The sequence below is a fragment of the Lacerta agilis genome, chromosome W, assembly GCF_009819535.1.
Source record: "Lacerta agilis isolate rLacAgi1 chromosome W, rLacAgi1.pri, whole genome shotgun sequence".
Taxonomy (NCBI): domain Eukaryota; kingdom Metazoa; phylum Chordata; class Lepidosauria; order Squamata; family Lacertidae; genus Lacerta; species Lacerta agilis.
In genome coordinates, this window is record NC_046330.1 from 2,350,365 (window position 1) to 2,368,732 (window position 18,368).

General features: G+C 43.9%; 1 protein-coding gene across 2 annotated transcripts in view; it reads right to left on the reverse strand.

The window, feature by feature from the left end:
• The window catches only part of LOC117039793 (integrator complex subunit 6-like), a 117,675-nt gene that overhangs the window by 47,557 nt on the left and 51,750 nt on the right, over nt 1–18,368 (reverse strand). For both annotated transcript variants that reach the window (XM_033136992.1, XM_033136991.1), the window contains exons 10-11: nt 11,846–12,061; nt 11,596–11,719 (exon numbers count right to left, since the gene is read on the reverse strand). In XM_033136992.1, the coding sequence (XP_032992883.1) occupies nt 11,596–11,719; nt 11,846–12,061 (340 nt within the window). The remainder of the gene's footprint in view (nt 1–11,595; nt 11,720–11,845; nt 12,062–18,368) is intronic.

The window sequence follows — 18,368 nt, forward strand, 5'->3', positions numbered from 1 at the left end:
TATTATTTAAACCATTTACATTCCATGATAACAATTTGAATTTCATTCTTTATTAATTAAAAAAAAGAAAAGAGAAAAAAAGAAATAAAAATATTTCCTTTTTTTCCCTTTAAAGGTCAATTGAAAGACTTTCAGGTTTCTGTGTAAGTGAAAGAAATGAGTTTATATTGGTTATTGGTCTGGTTATTACCCCTGATATAGTTCTTTATCCTTCCACCCTTTGCTGGACTTCTTCTTCCTCCTCCGATAGTTCTCCCTTTTTCCTTTCCTCTATTCTTCCTTTGCCTTTTCCTCCTCCCAGCTCATCACGATATTTCCTCCAGAATATGTCTGCTTCCTCAAATGCCTCAAATCGTCTTTTTTCCTTTAAAGTTGAAGGACATCCCCACTGGATATTCCCATCTAAAGGATATTGATTTTGTCCTTAGCGCTTTTGTTAAAAATTGGAATTGCTGTCTCTTTTTTCTCAGCCTCGGTTGGACCTCTTTCATAATTATTATTTCTTTTTCGTCAATCATTAATTTGTTCTTGCTCTTTGTTTGAAGAATTTTATCTCTCATCCAACTCGATGTGAATTCGATAATGCAATCCGCTGGCCATTTGTTCATTTTAGCTTTTCTTGAATTCACCCTGAAGTTTTTCTCTGTCTGTTCAATTATATCTTTTTCTTGCAGATGCAACCACTTTGCTAAAATGTCAATCATTTTCTTCCATATATCTTCCTTCTCCTCCTCTGGAATGTTTCTAAATCCCAGTTGAGGAATCTATCCTTTCACGTGGACTATCATTCTGCCCTGCCAAATCCCCACAGATGATTCAGTTCTATGGGGACTTGGAAGCATTTTTCCGCCGTTTACGCCTGAAGGAGTACTTCCAACACACACAAGAACAAGACAAAGAACAAACAACATCTTCACAACACAACATCTCTCAACCTACTGGGGAACATCCACCACCCGCCAAACACATTAATGAACAGAACATTGACCACCAACCACCACCGAAAAAATGTTACACTAAAAGGGACTCCGCATGGACCCCTCCTGATGGACGCAATACCACACTAGATCTGTACATCGATTGCTTCCGCCGCAGAATCCAAACAGATGTGACCAGAAAACACCATCGCTTACAACAAAATCTAAACCATGCTGAAAGGAGAGCCATAGATAATCTCAGGAACAACCCAGACATTATAATTAAAGAGGCGGACAAGGGTGGAGCTGTTGTCATCATGAACAAAACTGATTACATCCAGGAGGCTCACAGACAACTTTCCAATACCACCTTTTACATAAAATTGGACTCAGACCCCACGGAAGAATACAAAAAAGAACTGAACAAGATTGTTAAGGAGCTACCCCCACACATCCAAGAACAGATCCTCATGAACACACCAGCAGAACCTCGACCAGGAACTTTCTATCTTCTACCCAAAATACACAAACCAGGAAATCCAGGACGCCCCATCATCTCAGGTATTGGCACCATTACAGTGGGGGTTTCCGGTTATATGGACTCTGTTCTGAAACCATATGCCATCAGTGCTCCCAGCTACGTACGTGACACCACAGATTTTCTGAGAAAAATACAATCTTTGAATAACCTTCCTAACAATACTATTCTAGTCACTATGGATGTGGAATCTCTGTATACCAACATCCCACACAACGATGGTTTACAAGCTATAAGGAACACCATTTCAGATAAAACCACAGCAGACTTTGCTACGAAACTCTGTCATTTTGTCCTTACCCACAACAACTTCAAATTTGGTGAGGACCTGTTCCTTCAGATCAACGGCACAGCAATGGGCACCCGCATGGCCCCACAGTATGCCAACATCTTCATGGCAGATTTAGAACAACGTTTCCTAAACTCCTACCCACTCAAACCTCTCTTGTACCTGCGTTACATTGATGATATTTTTATTATCTGGACACATGGTCAACAGACCCTGGACACCTTCCACAAGACATTCAATGACTTTCACCCCACCATCAACCTAACTATGAACCAATCTATGCAAGAAATACACTTTTTGGACACTACTATAAAAATACAGGATGGACACATAGACACCACCTTATACCGCAAACCAACTGACCGACAAACATATCTACATGCTTCTAGCTACCATCCCAAACATACCAAACAATCCATTGTATATAGCCAGGCCCTACGTTACAGCCGCATCTGTTCCAACTCTACAGACAGAGACTCTCACCTAAGAGATCTACAGCAAACCTTTTTAGAACTAAAATATCCACCTGATGAAGTTAAACAACAGATCGACAGAGCCAGACTGATACCCAGAGAGAACTTGCTGCAAGACAGACCCAAAAAAGAAAATAACAGAACACCACTAGTCATCACATACAGCTCCCAAGTTAAAACAGTACAACGCATCATCAGAGATCTACAACCTCTCCTAGACAATGACAGTTCTCTTTCTCAAGCTCTGGGAGGAAGACCCTTCATCGCATACAAACAGCCACCCAATCTCAAACAGCTCCTCACCCACAATAATACAAAAACAGGACTCAACATGGACACTGGTACCAGAGCCTGCAATAAACCCAGATGCCAACTTTGCTGCCACATAAACCCGGATAACACCATTACTGGTCCCAACAACATCAAACACACCATCTCAGGACTATTTAATTGCTCATCTTCCAACATTGTGTATGCAATCAAATGCCAACAGTGCCCTTCAGCTCTCTATATTGGACAAACAGGCCAAACCCTACGCCAAAGGATAAATGGACATAAATCTGATATCAGGAATCACAAGACAGAGAAACCAGTAGGAGAACACTTCAATCTCCCAGGACATTCTATAAAAGATCTCAAAGTAGCTGTCTTAATACAAAGAAATTTCAGAAATAGACTGGAAAGAGAAGTGGCTGAATTGCAACTAATCACCAAACTTAAAACCATGGAGAAACCTGGTTTGAACAAAGACATTGGATTCTTATCTCATTATACATAACTAAGCCATCTTTAGCCATCTCACCCCTTGCCTTTCCCTGCAAGACTAATTGCAGCCGTTTAGAGTCGTCAACAGGTTTTCCACACTTATCAGCCTATCACCCATTCCCACCACCCTTCTGAGTAATACCCCTCCCCACTCCCCCACTATATTTAAGGATCTGGTGACTTCTGTTTCAGTGTATCTGAAGAAGTGTGCATGCACACGAAAGCTCATACCAGGAACAAACTCAGTTGGTCTCTAAGGTGCTACTAGAAAGAATTTTCGATTTTGTTTTGTCTAAATCTCAAGGTCTTCTCTTTAATCTGCATCTGTATCATTGCAAGAGCATCCGCAGTGGCTTCCTGGATTGCCTTTTGTTCTTCCAGCTCCTTTTTCAGTCTATCTATTTCTTTTCTGTATTCTCTTTGTTCTTTACTGGCTTTTTTCACCATCTCTTCCATTTGCTGATTCTTGTTCTTTAATTCTTGCACTTTATTATCTGTCTCCTTCATTCCTTCCAGGACTTCTGATAATTTCTCCTTTATTTCTTCATTTTCCTTTTCATTTTTTTTCATTGTAGTCTCTAAATTTTCTAATTTCCCATCGATTTTATTAATTTTTTCATCCAGATCTTTTTTCATTTCCCCAATGTCCCCCTTCAGGCTCACAATGAGTTCTCTTAAGTCCAGCTAAGAAAAGGACGTCTAGCTCATCCTTCGGCAGAGTCTGGGAATGACCCCTTGTGGTTCTTTGCCCAGCATTAAAGGCGCGGGATGCGGAACCCCCACCTACTCCCTCTGCGTCTTTCCCCCCTGCGCTAGTGGGGAGACGGAAGAGGTGCTTCCCCTCCAGCCTCTGCTTGGTGCGCGGGCTCTCCTTCCCTGTCAGAGCCCTGACTCCTACTTCCCGCTCCCATCTCTCCCTCCCCACTAGAGGGATCACTGCCTTCCTCACTGGAGGAAGATGAATTGCTCAGCAGCTGGGGCGGGGGCTCGCGATACCGATAAAGGCCTGGCAACTCCTTGCCTTGAGGCGAGGGCAGCCCCCTGACAGTTTCAATCAACAAGAATTCCCTCCATCATAATACGAAGGAAAATATTTTTGTCACGTCGTAGGATAACACCAACAAGAGTCTTTATAGACTCTACACTTAAACCTCTAGTGTTGAAGGAAATAACTAAAGAGATCTCAAAACCATCCAACCCTGAAACACCAATGGATGACAGACCGGGTGTTCTGCTACAGGAGCAGAGCTATGTGGCCTCCAACCCCCCAAATAAAGAACAGTGACCATTTGCAAATTGGCCTGACTCCACCGGAAGAAATCGAACTTATTGCCTCCTTTGCTGATTTACCAGTGGCGGAACAAAAAGAAATTATCGACAGGCTGGACTCGCTTAAATTCCAGCTTATTAGGAAGCTCAGTAGCAGACCGTCCTCAAATAGCGAACATTATATCCCAGAGGAACCAGATCATATGGAACTTGAAATAACGAATCCCAAATGTACGTCGGCATTGGAGGACAGGGAACAACCCCAAGAAGTAACCACCGGCCCCTCCCCTCAAGTAGAACAACCCTCCTTACTTTTAATAGATCTACATGATCCGCCCTTGACAAATATACCAGAAGAAGGCACTCATGACATACCACAGCTGGACAAATCCCTTTCCACCCATTCATCGATGCCGGACCTGGAACCTTCATATAGCACTGACCAACCAAGAGAAGAGGTAGGTCTGACCTTGGTCAACCAGACCCTATCAACCCTCCCTGATCCGTCAATATCCTTTGTTTTTTCTCCTCCTCCTACTAACTCACTACCCACGCATTCATCTATCCCAGCCCTTGAACTTCCCAATGCACTGGATGCAACTTGTTCCAACTCCCAGAAGATGCCTCTACAGATGTCTTTGCCAACTTTCCCAAGTAGTCCACTCTTCCAGTCTTATTCTTCATTGCGGAGAATTACAGACTTAATAGCAAGACCAGAGACGGAATTGACGGAAGATCCAACAAGTCATATAAATCAAGTAGTCCAAAAGACCAGTAGCAGGCCCCAGAGAGGACAAACACCTGACAAGCTAGTTGGGTTGCACATGTTGGTCCACCAAACTTTTTTGGAAAAGGCGGCCTCTTCCGCCCGAGGATCCACCCCTCGCAGAACAAGTGGCCAGGATCAACAGCCAGACAATTTTGCAAATCCTCCTATACAGCCTCTGCAGGGGGTTTTTCATCAGAGGAAAATAACTGATTTTTTTGCTGCCCCACCCCTTTCCGTATTAAATTTGAGCCAACCTTCCAAATGACAGTTAATTGAAAGAGCTAGGAATTTTCAGCCTTCAGTATTAAGTTGGAACATTGCAGGATGGAAAAGTAAAATATCAGACCCAGAATTCCAAAAATATATTAATTCTTTTCCTATCATCTTACTACAAGAAACTTGGGTGGTGGAGGAAATTGTGATAAATGGTTTCAAGCTTATATTTCTACCTGCCAGCCCTTCACCGAATGGTGGCCGCGCTAAAGGAGGCCTTATAATCGGCATATCCCTTAAACTAGGGGCGAAACTCTCCCTTGTGTATGCCTTACCGCCTTATGCCCTTACTGGGCTGATCTCTGGAGAAAAGTTTTCCTTACTGATTACAAATGTCTATTTGTAACCCCAGGAGGGCTAATTGCCGAACTCACTTCTAGATGGGAATCCCTAGAAGATTTTTTACTCTCTGGTTATCTCAAGTTTCCAAATGTTCTATCTATTATTGGAGGTGATTTTAATGCCCGGATAGCCTCAAATCGGGAGGCTCTTATAAAGTCCAAATGGTGGGTTGACCCCAGCTCTCAAAACTATGATTTAGACTATATCCCCCCCAGAATTTCTAAGGATGCAAAGGTTAATGCGGCAGGAGTGATGCTTTATCAGATGACCATACGCCTTAATTTAATAATATTAAATTGCAGATGTCCTCCTGATATACCAGGAGAATTTACCCATCTGGGACTAAAATCAAATAGTGCCCTAGATTACGCATTGGTTTCTCGGGATCTATTTCTGAATGTCACCTTCTTCAAAATTGATAACGCTCAATTTAGTGACCATCTACCTCTGATAGCCAAGTTATGTGTTGACTGGCAGCTGATTGAGAGCTCCCATCCAATCTGGGTGAACGAGGAGTCAACTACTAAAATAAGGGGGACTAAATGGTCTCCCACCCTCGCCCAAAGATATGCGGATTTTATCCCAAAAAAAACTTCCTGGGGTCCAGCCAGACATAGGATTAGCCACGCATGACCCTATCAAGTGTTTGAATCTTTTTTCCTGCCTGACAGCAGTTTTAACTTGCTTTTTTAATTCATCTGTGCATAGAGTTAATAAGGATTTTAAACTTGGCGCCCCTTGGTTCAACTCTTCCTGTAAACAAGCCAGACTCCAGCTACGTACTATATATAAGGACTATAAACTTTCTGGTGCTCCTACCTTACCTCCAGCCTACTCCAAGGCCAAAATGGCATATAAACAGGCCCAGAAAACGGCCAAAAGGGAGTGGCAATTAAATCGCTGGCAGACGATAATTGCTGCTTCAAACTCTCATAATTCCCAGAAATTTTGGTCCTTAATAAATAGAAGAACAAGGAAATATCCCTTGACGGTTATTCCAGCCCCTACGTGGGAACAGTTCCTGAGAAAGTATTTCTCCGTGGCAGAGACTCCAGCCACTCACTTGGGTCCTTCCTTTAGTCCCCTTCCTGTTTGGCCAAATACCGACCCCGCCGAAATTCTTGAATTGATAGCTCAGTTGAAAATTGGTAAGGCCCCTGGGCCGTATTTGGTTCCAGCTGAGGCTATAAAGCTTCATTCTGTATGGTCTTAAGACAATCATAACCTTTGGGATTTAGTGTCAGGAGTATAACGTATTCCTGGACACCGCAGAGTTAGACGCAGACTTTCTGGAAGCTTCTGGCTGTTGTGAAATTGACTAGACAGCTCAACGCAGGAACTCAGCAACTCACTGGATAACTATATACAGTATTTATTGATTGAAGCAACTAGCATCCATAAGTTACTATTTACAGACTTTACAAAATAAAAGAAACAAAACATAAAATCTTTTCCTCTCTCTGTCTTTCTCTCATCAACCTAACACCACACACTAACACCTACCACGCCCTCTCAGATAAAGCTGAGTTCTTTAAGTACTCCACTGACCAATCACAGGTGCTTGCTAATGGTCAGAGAGAGAGCAATCTGGGCTTTCTGCCAACTACTAATTGCTTGAAGATAACAGCTGCATTTCCTTTCTGCACGTAGGTGACTGAAATCTCTAACAGGGCAGGGATATTAGCTAAAACTTTCAACACAATAAATGCCACTGGATCGATACCAGGAATGTGGAAGGAGGCCATTATAATCCCTATCTATAAAAAGCACACCCCCCGGTGACCCAGGGAATTACAGGAACATTAGTCTGTTATCAATCATTGGGAAAATATATGCCCATTTTTTGTTGGTAAGGTTGACGAAGTGGTCTGACGAGGCTAACTTCATTGGCCACGAACAAGCTGGTTTTAGATTAAACCGATCTACAACAGATCAGGCAACTGTTCCTTCATCATTTAGCCCGGAAATATTCGACACCCCGACAGGGCCAACTATGCGCTGCATTCATAGATTTGAAGGTGGCATTCAACAGTATCCCAAGAAAAATACTATGGGATAAACTTGCCTGTTGGGGTATTGATAGAAGGCTTCTGTGGCTTATTTCCCAACTTCATGACGGGTCTGTGGCCAGGGTGAGACTAACACCTGCTGGTGATCTAACTAACCCTGTGCCAATAAATAGGGGAGTAAGCCAGGGTTGCATTCTAGCGCCATTTCTTTTTAACTTATTTATCAGCGATATGAGGAACCCTCTAGCCGACTCACACAAATTTATTCACGCTCCGCGTATAGCAGATTATCGCTGTCCATTACTTCTTTACGCAGACAATGCGGTGCTACTCTCCTACTCTAGAGTGGGTTTAAGGAGGGCACTAAAGATTCTTGTGACCTACTGCCATTTAAATCACCTGTCTATTAACCATTCCAAGTCTAAAGTATTGATATTTTCAAGGAGTCAGAAACTCTATCCGTGGAAACTGGAGGGAACAAAAATTGAACAAGTGTATAAATTCAAATATTTAGGAATTTATTTTCAGTATAATATGGGGTGGAAATCACAAGTTGAATACTTATACAACAAGACAAAAGCTCTGTCTCTCTCTCTCCTCCGTTTTTTCTTTTCTGAGGGGGCCTTATACGTCCCTGAGGCTTTGAAAGTGTACAGCATTAAAGTGATGGCCACAATGGCTTACGCTGCCCCATTATGGGCTGCTTTTGCAAATCTCGCACCTTTAGAGTCGGTCCAAAGCCAATTCTTACGTCGACTCTTAAAACTACCACCATGCGTAAGTAATGCAGCCATTCACTTAGAAATGAAGATCCCCTCAGTTGAGTCAGTTTTGTGGAGGCAAGTTTGATTTATTGGCTAACCCTTTGGCATAAACTCCCGAACCACTATCTTATTCAATGCATGTGGCAGGATGATTTCACAAATTTGTGGACTGGAAAAATCCATGTCAAATTGCTGGCTTATGAGATCTCTCCTTCTGAATTACTCAAACTGGATCTTACTGCGGCAAAAAGGTGCATAAATCAAAGTCTGGAAGATGCGGAGCTGTATCAAAATCTCTTAACTGGTGGGGGAGTTTGTTCACCATTAAATATTGGCATTACCCCTATTTACCGAGTTCTGTCTTATTTAACATCACTCACAGTTGCTTCACATCGATACACCTTCATTAAAGCTAGGTTTAATGCTTTTCCATCAAACGTGCTGAGTCACAGATGTACTAAGGGCCAAGTTTCTCCCATATGTGCCTGTGAAAATAAATCAACTGAATCTCTACAGCATGTAATGTTCAATTGCCCTATGTACAGTTCGATCCGTGCCAGTATATTAAGTCCGATAATTCAGTCCATTGCTGATAAGCCAGTTGACCTACGTCGTGCTTGGGATCTACAAGATGTGGACCCTTACATAACTCTACAGGTTGCTAGATTCCTAACAGCCGTTATTTCGTATAAGAGATGAAATGGGATGTTAGCTGATTATTGATAATTAGAAATATGTTTTCCAAAATGAAATTAGACACTGATTTTAGTCTGATGTCTAAATTTTAACTTTAAAATTTCTCTGAGAGATGTTTTTCGGAAATGTTAATATTGGTCTTTGTGAGTTGTGTTATCTTATTTGCGGCTTGTACGGTGCCGTTGTTTTATTTGATTCTCGTTTGTTTGTTCTGTTTTGTATTGTATGATGGGCGCAAATGCCGAATAAACATCTATCTAGAGCAGCATTCTGTTGCTATGACCTGCTGCAAACAAGATGCATAGCAAGACATCAGCTTCTGGCAGCGTTCCTGAGGAATCTGAGCCCATTCTTCATGAGCAATGGCCTCCAGTCTAGTAATATTCTTGGGTTTGTATGCTGCTACTGCCTTCATCAAATCCCACCAGAGTTTTTCTATGGGGTTCAAGTCAGGTGACTGTGATGGCCACAACAGAACCTTCCAGGACTTCTTCTGCAACCAAGGCTTGGTGGAATTTGAGGAATGCTTGGGATCACTGTCTTGTTGGAAAGTCCAAAGACGCCCAAGCTTCAGCTTCCTCACAGATGGCAAGATGTTTCTGTTGCCAACCAGAGGGGGTCGAGAGGCCAGCTGGCTACCCCCAGCTGGATCATGCCCTTCCAGCCGACATGCTGACCGATCCCCCGATCTCTGGTGCGACGTAAGCCTGCAACTCAGACTTCAAATGTCTGAGCACACTATATTAGCAGAGCTTGCTGTGCAAACAGAAGTGGCGTGAAGAGGCTTGTGAAAGCACATTAACAAGCAGATTTATTAAGCATAAATCAGGACAAAGAAAAACATGTCGTCTCTCCTTCGTCTCCTCAGAGAGAGTCTCAAAAGCAAAAGCTATACACAACGGAAGTTCCCAGCAATCTGTGCTGGTGTGTAAACAGACATGTGACACACAACAGTTCCATGTCTGCAAATTAAGGTGGAATGGAATTTTCCCAAGTTTCTTCCTTCTGTGCAGTATGCGCCTTACTGTGCTCATTGAAACCTCAGTGCCTGCTGTCACCAAGTCTTGCTGCAGCTCTTTTGCAGTCACTTGTGCATTTTTCCCAGTCTACAGTCTCAGAAATTTGGTTGCTGCCACAGATCGCTTCCTTTTTCTGCCCTGTCCTGGTAGTGTAACCACTGTTCCTTTAACTTTGAACTTGCAAATTATGCTTCCAACGGTGTCTCTAGGAAGATATGGTGCCTTCACTATCATTTTGTATACTGCTCATTTTTTGTGAAGGCCAATGATCTTTTCTCTTACCTTCTTGGACCATTCTCTTGACTTAGCCATATTTCTAACGTGCAGCCAAATTTGACACTGTGCAACCCCCTAGTCAGTTCAGGTATTTCATGTGTTACAGCTAAAGCACACCTGGTGCAACTGATGAAGCCCTTGATTAGTTGCATCAGGTGTACTTGAGACAACACCTGTTATATTTGTGCTGTTGTGAGAGATTCTATCCAGGGGCTTGAGACTGGAAAAGCCGGTATAGGTTGCATTTTCAGCTGAATTTGGGGAAACCACTTGAAGCATCCGTGATGTTGAGCTATTTCAATTGCTTTTGCTTGATTTGTTCGATTTGCCATTGCAAATGATTAAATAATTTTGATTGCAACTGTACATTAATCACATAGATATAGCTTGAGTTCAGTGTGATTACCACAGCAACTGGCACATTTGCCCTTGCACCTGCGATTAACTCACCCATTCATGCACATGAAGGAAATTAACCCCTTCCTATGCCCAGCTACTCCAACAATATGAGGCAAAACAAGTAAGAAGGGAAAAGCTTCATCAAAGCAGTAACATGTCACACTCCAAGTGGGTTGCCAAGGAAAGGCTTTGGAATTTCCTCCCTAGGAAGCTCTATGAAGCCATCGACAGGCAACTGGCAATATGTGGGATGCTTTATGTACATTAAGGGTTACCATATGGCAGGATTCAGGGCTAGAAGAATCCATAAAATCCATGTATTCCAAGCAGGGTGGATTTGATTTAAAGTCTAAACCAAGTCTAAATCCCAATCCAGGGACAGCTCAGTGGTAGAGCATCTGTCTTGCATGCACAAAGTCTCTAGTTCCCAGAAACTCCAGGTAAGGCTGAAAGAGATTCCTGTTGAAATCCTGAAGAGTTACTGCCATTCAGCATAGCCAACAATTAACCAGTTGGATCAGTGGTCTGACTAAATACAAGGCAACTTCCTATGTTCCTAATGCTTTGCACGCCAAAGCTCCCAGGTTCAATCTCTGGCAACATCTCCAAGTAGAGCTGGGCATGTCCTGTCTGAGAGAGCTGCTGCCAAACAGTGTAGAGTGTAGACAATAGTGAAGGAGGTGGATTAATGGTTTGCCTCAGAATGAAGCTGGTTCCTGTGTTTCTACACTTCACCTAAAGGAACCAAACTAGAACCTCAATTCAGCCCAATGACAACAAGACAGGATAGCACTTACCTTCATCCTGGCCCAGGATAACTTTGTGTGTTTTCAGCAGGTTAGTCCTCATTCGGGTCAGCTGGTCTAAAAGGCTGCGGCGAGGAATATCATAAGCATTCCTATATACCTGTGGCTTTAGATCCTGAATTTTAAAAACAAAAACAAAACAAAAAACAGAATGTTGGTCAACTCATTGCTGTTTGAATACTACAAGTTGGAAGATTTAAGGCAAGCATTTTGTTTCCCACTGGTACCACATCACACCCACCTTGTTTAAGAGCCCTATGTGGAAGCCAGTAAATTCCTTAACGTTCGTTTCAGGAAGCCTCAGCGGAGATTCACCTGAGATCCCTGGAAGCAGCTGTTTGAAATCCCTCTTCTGGATCAGTGAGAGACCACTGAAGTGATTTTTCACTTTAATGCCTATCTCTTGTGGTGCTTTCTTGCCCACTGACCCTATTATCCGCTCCGACTCTATTTTCGTCTACAACAAAATCAAATGGTATATTGAGAGAAGCAAACAGCACAGCAGAAGATTCTGGTACAAAACAAAATTCTTACTACATCAAAAGGTAGCCCAAACCTGCTCTCTACATGCTGAAAGAGATTGAGGATTATTTATAATACATCTCCTCCAAGATTCAAGTGATATATCTAACTGTCACAACCGCCTGTTAAGACTACATAAGCATTTGAGTCACACAGGGCCTTTTCATAAATGAACAAATGCCTTTTAGTCCAAAATGCATAACAAATGAATTCAGTTACCTGGGACAGAAAGTTAAAACAATGCAGTTTTTTTAACGACATGGGAAATACAAACAATGACCACAGTTCTCATCATTGACCAGGATGGAATAACATTCTAGAGAAGCAAATTTAGTCAGAAGCCACATTTAGTCACAAAATACAGCCTGGTTCACAACTATCCAACTATGATTAGCTGTATTTGTATGCTGCTGTACAAAGGCTATCTGTGCAACTCAAAAGCTTGCATATGTGGCATTCACATGAACAGAAGTTGATCCGATAAGGGCTATTGCTGTTGTTTTTATTTTGATTATGTATTTTGTAGTTTTATATTCTGATTTTATTCTGTGAACTTCCCTGAGACCTGTGGGTATAACATGGTATGTAAATTCAAAAAATAAATAATAATACAAAGGCGTATGTATTATTATTTATATCTAGGAATATGGATAACATTGAAGAACATTAATCTCACTTCCGGTGTGAGCGCCATCTCCAGCAGTTGGGAGCTGTCTCGGCTCCGAGACAGCTCCGATTCCCCCGGGGGTTTTGGAGCCCCGCAACCGCGTTGCGGGCTCCAGTAAACCACGGGAAGAGAGTCCCGTGGTCAGGTTTCCAGCGGGCTCCATGGTGCCGACCCGTTCTCAGGCTTCCCTTGTAAAAGGGAGGCATGAGTGAACGGGCTCCGGCACAGGGCTGTGGAAGCTGTCTCCAACCGGGGGAACGAAGCGGCAGCCGGCTGCTGGACTTTGAGAGCTCCGTTTTTCCTCAATCTGGACTTTAAAAAAGGAATCTGTAAGTACGGATCTTAATTTGGACTTAAAACGTTATAATTAGGCTTACGGAGAGAGACTTAAAATGAGGAAGTCCGTCTCTCCCTGATGTGGCAAGATTAAAGTAACACCGGATTTGGCTGATGCTATTTAAGACTGGTTTGAAGTTTTATGCTGACTCTGATTCTGATTACTTAAGAAACCCCTGTTTGGGGCAAGACTGAGAAATTTGATTTATTTCTTCTGATTGACAGCGAATTATAGCGAGAGAAAGTTTACCCTCTGATTAAGGGGGAAATGGCGGCTGGGATTTGAGCAGTGAAGATGGAAAAGTACAGAAACTTTGTTATTTCCTGCCTACTCCTGCCTGTTTGGTTCCCACGGTCTTTCCAGACCCAACAATGATTCCAGTGCATAGGAAAATACTGTTGGGATTACAACTTTTGCAACAGAATGTCATTGATAAGTTCTCTCAGATTCAAAGCACTTGGAAGAACTTTACTGAGGAACTCCAAGAAACAATTAGAGAGAATTATATTCCAGAGATTTTATCTGAAGAAGAAAAGGCACAAGTACAACAAAAAGAGAAGTTTCCTGGACGTGAGAGGTCGGAAGCTGGCAACCGAGACAGCATAATGGGTTTCTGGGGTGGCAGCTCAGAAACATTGGAACAACAACTCTGGGAAATACAATTTGAATTGGAGAGTGGAGCAAAGATACTTTGTGACAATGTTTTGGTTTGCATGTATCAAGGAAAATGTGACATTCTGGAAGAAGGGAACTGCATCATTGTGGGAGAAGAAAAATCTGGACTGGGAAAATGTTGGGGGGAAGCCTGGTGGGAGATTGAAAAGGGAGGGTTTTTGGCCGGATTCCCGACGCTTCTCCCCGGAGGCTGACCAATCCGGTCAGCTGAGGGGAGGGGCCAACGGCCCTTTAACTGGAGACGGCGGGAATCCTTCCCCCTCTCCTTCGCTGCCCCCAGCTGCATTGGTTCTTTCTTTGTTTAGCTGGTGCTTCCCTCTGCCTCTTTGTTTGTTGTCTTTAGTTTTTTGTTTGGTTTTCCTTCTCATTGCCTTGCTGAGGTGCCGTGCGGTACTTTTGGGAGAGCGCTGCATCGTCCCGTCGCTTCGGCGAGCCCAGGAACTTCCCGACCCGCCGATCAGCTGTTCGAGAAGCAGCTGGACTTATTTGTCTCCGCGCTAGCCACCTGACTGCCTGCCGTTCGTTATTTTGCTCCTGCGAGCCTAGGAACCTTCCCAACTTGCTGCACAGCCATTTTTCCATGTCAGGAGCAAGCGGCCGCCCCCAGCTGACTGTGAGCCGCCGATCAGCTGTTTTGCCTGGTCTGGGGACCCCCTACACTCAAGGACGTTCGTTTGCGTGTTGCTGCAGCGCTCGCTTGAGGTTTGAGGGGCTTGCTGTGGGTAGTGCTTAATTTCTTGCCTTGGAGTTGCTGGTCTTAGGAGCCCCTAACTAACTGAGCTTGCATGGTTTCGTGTGCGTGTGAGTGACTTCGGGGGGGGGGGCAAGGGCTGGTCTGAATTGTGGTGTTATTTTTCTGTAGGAGTTAGTGCCTCCTTCCCTCCCTTTGTTACACGTTTTTTTCCTTTTAATTGCTGGTGGCAAGCCTTTGGCTGTACCTTTGCGCTTGGCGATTATACTCCTGTCTGGGGAGGAAAGGCTTCTTTCAGTCACTCAGCTGCTGGTCTGAGACGTAAAATGCTCGACTGGCCCCTCAGGGAGCAGCTTTAGCGCTGTGAGGGGGAATTTTAATTCCAGTGCTGCCTCTTTTAAGGCTAAGGAAGTGAGACATTATTGTTTTCTTAGTTGTTTTCCCGGGCAATCCTCATTGTTACGCCAGCGGCCATTTTGAGTGTGGCCATGTGTGCGACTGGCAGCGGCCATTAGAGGGTGTCTGGGGAAGCCTCTCTGCAGCAGCCATTTTGAGAGTGGCCACGTGGGTGAGGCACAGCGGCCATTTTGAGTGTGTCTGAGCGTGTTGTTTCTGGGGGCCATTTTGAGCGTGTCGTTTCCAGGGGCCATTGAGTGTGGCAGAAACTGACTTTCCCCTTTAGTCACTACTTTAGGGTAAAGAGGGCAGTGCTGTATTAAAACCGATTGCGTGCATATGCCAATCACAGTGTGGAGCCAATTAAATACGCTGACCGAGTGTAATTGAGACCTGCATTTTGTTGCTCCGTCGCCTTTAACTGGCAGCAACCTGGCAATTGTTGGCAATAATTACAGCTGGCTATAATTGCATTTAATTAAAAATAATAGTAAGATAATCCAATAATCTACATAATTTAATTTTGGCAGTTCATCAAAGATACAGCTGGTTAATTAACTGCAATTTAATTTGCTGTTTAATTTGCAATTTAATCCAAACAAAACACACACACACACACACACACACACACACACACACATATATATATATATATATATATATATATATATATATATAACAAATACATACATACATATACATACATATATATATACATTAAATAAGATAAAATAGATAAAACAGAATAAAATAAATTAAATAAAAAAACACAAAATAAAATAAACTTAGTGGACGTAACGGCTTCTAAGCGCAGCCAAAAGTCAGACTCCACGGTGATTTCGCAAAAGCGTGCCAGGATTAGTGGGTCTGGCATGCAAATTGTGAGTACAGGTGTCAATGTCCCGAAAAATCCCCGAGCTCTAGTGCAATTCTTCTCAGCTTTTCAAACCTTTTATCGGCAGATGAATCCTGCAGTATTAACGACGGGTTCTCAGGAGGTGGACGACACAGATTGCATAGCTGATACACCATCCAGTAATGAGGAGAGACCGTGTTCCTCTGCGTCTCTACTTCCCAGTTCCCAGCAGCCGAGGACGCATTCACAGGCTACGCGTGATCATACGACTAATATTCAAGCTTCTGCCAGCAGGTCGCGTTCGGCAGATTCTAATCCTGGGTCATCTCAGTCTTTTTCAGGTGTCCCAAGTGTCTTTCAGGTGTCCCAAACACAAGCAGGAAGGGCAGGTTCTGATACGTCCGCTGAGGAGGAAGTGGCTGAGCACAGCGGGGAGTCAGGGCAACAAAAAAGGAGCACCAAGGAGCAGGGGAAGAAGTTTTCAGGAATCACCGGTTTGCTTCCGAACGGATAACCAGGCTGTGGTCAGCGTCCTATCGAGACAGTCATCGCGCTCCCCAAGGGTCTTAGCCTTCCTCCAAGCATTTGTTTTGTTATGCCTAGAGCTGAACATTCAATTCTCGACCAAATTTGTACCAGGGATTAATAACGATATCGCGGGCGCTTTGTCTCGTTTCCAGATGGACCGCTTCCACTTGCTAGCACCGGAGGCACAGCAGTCACCGGATCCATTCCCAGAACATCTGTGGAACCTTGGCAACACGAAGTCCTGAAGGGAGTATTAGCATCGGTGGCCCCCTCCACACTTAGATCTTATGAAAAGGCGTGGTCAGATTTCAATAAATTCAGAGTTAGGGACGCTGCAGTAAGGTCAGAGTCCTAATTCAAGTTATTAGGCCAAATTCACATACAGCTTAGAACTACTTGTTGGTCCAAATATGAAGCGCGACTTTTTCAGCTGCGTTTTCTTTGGCATATTTTGGAGCACTCATGGTGGGCGAGGTGGTATGTGAGGGCCACCCAGACATTGACGTCCGGGGAATCTTGTTGTAGGATGTAACACTGACCGACATACACATACTGTTGCACATTCGCCATTCTAAGACGGATCAAAGGGGGAAGGGTGCCACCCTGCGTCTACAGGCGACGGGCCAAAGGGGTCCCTGCCCAGTTAAGGATACCAGGAGATTCCTATATCTGGGACCAGGCCCACTGTTGATACACCAGGATGGCTCACGGCTCATGCGAAACCAGTTCACTCGCGTGATGCGCAGGGCTATTGCCAATACGGGCCTGCAGCCTAGAAAGTATGCTGCACATTCCTTTAGAATAGGCGCCGCGACCACCGCCATGCATATGGGGCTCTCAGCTGATAGGATAAAAGAGCTCGGTCGATGGAAATCGAATGCCTACAAGGGGTATGTCCGGAGCATAATGTAACAATAGGTGTCCATCTGATCCAGTATTCTCCTTCCTCTATTACAGATAGCAGCACTGTGCAGTTGTGGATCTGTGGTCACAGCATCGTTCATTAGGCGCGAAAAAGAGTGATTGACACGGGCCTAGGCCTTCCGGGGAGGGTCAGAGTCTGTTGGATCGCGAGACGTGGAATGCGGTGGGACGAACCCCTGCCAAGATTGAAGGCCAAGGCCGCCTCGCAGGGTCCCCCGGATGCTTTGCTGATCCAACTCGGGGAAAATGATTTAGCATATCGGAAATCGGTCGAATTGAAATGGACAATCTTTAAGGATCTTGATGAACTGTGTGCTGTATTCCCAAACACCACACCTCTATGGTCATCTTTGCTGTAAAGACGCTGTTGGCGCGATGGGCATTGTCCCATCGCTTTGAACAAGGCTAGGAGATTACTGGACAGTGCGGTTGTGCATCGGGTGATAACGCTGAAGGGTCAGGTTATCCAACACCCCGACATAAAGCGCTGCAAAGCGCACCTTTATCGCAATAATGGCGTGCATCTATCAAGCATGGGAAACAATATTTGGTTGGCAGACATAATTAAGGGCATTAGGAATTGGTTGCGGGTGTGAGGGTATTGGCGGCGAGCCCTTTAGGCTCGGTTGGCGGTTAGGCATTGGATAACATCAATAGAGGTAAAAAGGGGAGGTAGCGGCATCACCTGACCCTCATTGGAAGGGTATTCCGTTAAGGTTTCCGGGGGCGTGGCCCTGTCCGAAGCCTAGGGAGGTTAGGGCCTAAGGCACGCCCCAACGGTGATCACAGGGGCAGCTCAACTTGATAAGCATCAGTGGGGCTACCCTTGGTGGTTAACCCTTCACGGACCTCCAACACCCGGGCTGGGGTCAGATATAGTGGTTAGGATCCAATGCCTAAGCCAATACTGCTCAACATACGTAACCAATAAAGTTGTGGCCTTTACGCCCATTTAATTTGATACAATGTCTCACGTGTCATTATTCATCTGGGAGGGAGGGATATAGCCACGCAAATACTTACAAAAAGATAATAATGATATAATTTCCATGGCAGCACTTGAATGACTCTTGTATAAATTATATATTATTATAAAAAGATATATGGTACAAAATGTTATAGAAAAGTACAAGAAAATATAGTAAGAATAAAGTAAGAAATATAAGTA